Source organism: Colobus angolensis, unplaced genomic scaffold (assembly GCF_000951035.1).
Source record: "Colobus angolensis palliatus isolate OR3802 unplaced genomic scaffold, Cang.pa_1.0 Scaffold55, whole genome shotgun sequence".
NCBI classification, from domain to species: domain Eukaryota; kingdom Metazoa; phylum Chordata; class Mammalia; order Primates; family Cercopithecidae; genus Colobus; species Colobus angolensis.
This window is the reverse complement of record NW_012119043.1, coordinates 702,297-704,276: the sequence shown is the minus strand read 5'-3', so window position 1 is coordinate 704,276 and position 1,980 is coordinate 702,297. Positions and strand designations below refer to the sequence as shown.

Here is a 1,980-nt window from a genome sequence, read left to right as displayed (position 1 = left end):
TTTTTTTTTTTTTTCTTTTTTAATACAGATTCTCATTCTGTCACCCAGGCTGCAGTGCCGTGGCGCAATCTCAGCTCACTGCAACCTCCGCCTCCTGGGTTCCAGCAATTCTCGTGCCTCAGCCTCCTGAGTAGCAGGGAGTACAGGCATGTGCCACCACACCCAGCTAATTTTTGTATTTTTTGATAGAGGTGGGGTTTCACCAAGCCAAGATCGTACCACTGCACTTCAGCCTGGGTGATAGAGTGAGACTTCATCTCAAAAAAATAAATAAAATAAAATAAAATAAAAATAATTGCATGAGAATCATCGCTGAGGTGGTTTCCTGGACGTTCCTTGCTGTGGTGGAGCACTCCCTTCAGGGTTCCGCCCTTCATTGGGACTTTCAGGCAGGTTTGACCTGGGAGGTGTTTTTGACTCTTTATAGGTGCCCAGGGTGGTTCCGTGGCCCGCACGCTCCTGGAAGATGGAACATTCAAGGTGCGAGTGGTGACCCGAAACCCTGGGAAGAAGGCAGCAAAGGAGCTGAGGCTGCAAGGTGCAGAAGTAGTGAAGGGAGACCAAGATGACCAGGTCAGCATGGAACTGGCCCTGAATGGGGCTTACGCCACCTTCATTGTGACCAATTACTGGGAGAGCTGCAGCCAGGAGAAGGAGGTCAAGCAGGTGAGGGCAAGCAGGAGCTGCAGGGAGGCCGGGCCAGGCTAGGAGCAGAGCGCCTGGGAGGAGCTCCAACTCTGCAGGGAGGGCTGACCACTGCAGGCCTTTCCCTCTTCTTCATGCCTCTGCCTGCTCTAGGCTGTGAAGTAGGTGGACGCTGTTGCTTTCTCATCCAATGATTTTTTTTTTTTTTGAGACAGTCTCAGGCTCACTGAGCAACCACACCTGGTCTGTTTTTTAATCAAAAATGTTAGAAGTTGCTTTTTTAAAGAGAGAATTTCCACTTTTATTTTAGATTCAGGGGTACATGCACAGGTTTGTTACATTGGTATATTGAGTGATACTGGGGTCTGGGGTGTGACCGGACCTCTCACCCAGGTAGTGGGCACAGTACCCAGTAGGTAGGTTTTCAACCCTTGCCTCCCTCCCTCCCATGGTCCCCAGTGTCTGTTGTTGCCTTCATGTCCACATGTACCCATCCAAACTTGTTATTAGCCTTGACCCTTTCTTCAATTATGGTCTTACCTAGAAGCCCATTATGTAGAAAGGACAAAGACAACTTCTCTGATTAATGCAGATCTTTTTTGGTTTTTTTTTTTTTTGAGACGGAGTCTCGGCTCTGTCCCCCAGGCTGGAGTGCAGTGGCACAATCTCGGCTCACTGCAACCTCTGCCTCCCGGGTTTCATGCTATTCTCCTGCCTCAGCCTCCTGAGTAGCTGGGACTACGGGCGCCTGCCACCACGCCCGGCTAATTTTTTGTATTTTCAGTAGAGATGGGGTTTCACCGTGTTAGCCAGGATGGTTTCAATCTCCTGACCTTGTGACCCGCCCGCCTCGGCCTCCCAAAGTGCTGGGATTACAGGCGTGAGCCACTGTAACTGGCCAGATCTTTTTTTTTTTTTAAGATGGAGTCTCGTTCCGTCATACAGGCTGGAGTGCAGTGGTGGAATCTCAGCTCACGGCAACCTCTGCCTCCCAGATTCCAGCAATTCTCCTGCCTCAGCCTCCCGAGTAGCTTGGATTACAGGTGCGCACCAGCGCGCCCAGCTAATTTTTGTATTTTTAGTAGAGACGGGGTTTCACCATGTTGGCCAGGCCGGTCTTGAACTTCTGACCTCATCTGATCTGCTCACCTTGGCCTCCCAAAGTGCTGGGATTACAGGCGTAAAACCACATGCCCGGCCCTAAGCAGATCTTATTTCTTTTCTTTCTTTCTTTCTTTCTTTCTTTCTTGAGACTGAGTTTCGCTCTTGTTGCCCAGGCTGGAGTGCAATGGCGCAATCTTGGCTCACCGCAACCTCCGCCTCCCGGGTTCAAGT

At 50.4% G+C, this 1,980-nt stretch overlaps 1 protein-coding gene across 1 annotated transcript in view; it reads left to right on the top strand.

The window, feature by feature from the left end:
• The window catches only part of NMRAL1 (NmrA-like family domain containing 1), a 21,184-nt gene that overhangs the window by 5,239 nt on the left and 13,965 nt on the right, over window positions 1-1,980 (top strand). Inside the window, exon 2 of the mRNA XM_011961334.1 lies at window positions 428-666. Within this exon, the coding sequence (XP_011816724.1) occupies window positions 428-666 (239 nt within the window). The remainder of the gene's footprint in view (window positions 1-427; window positions 667-1,980) is intronic.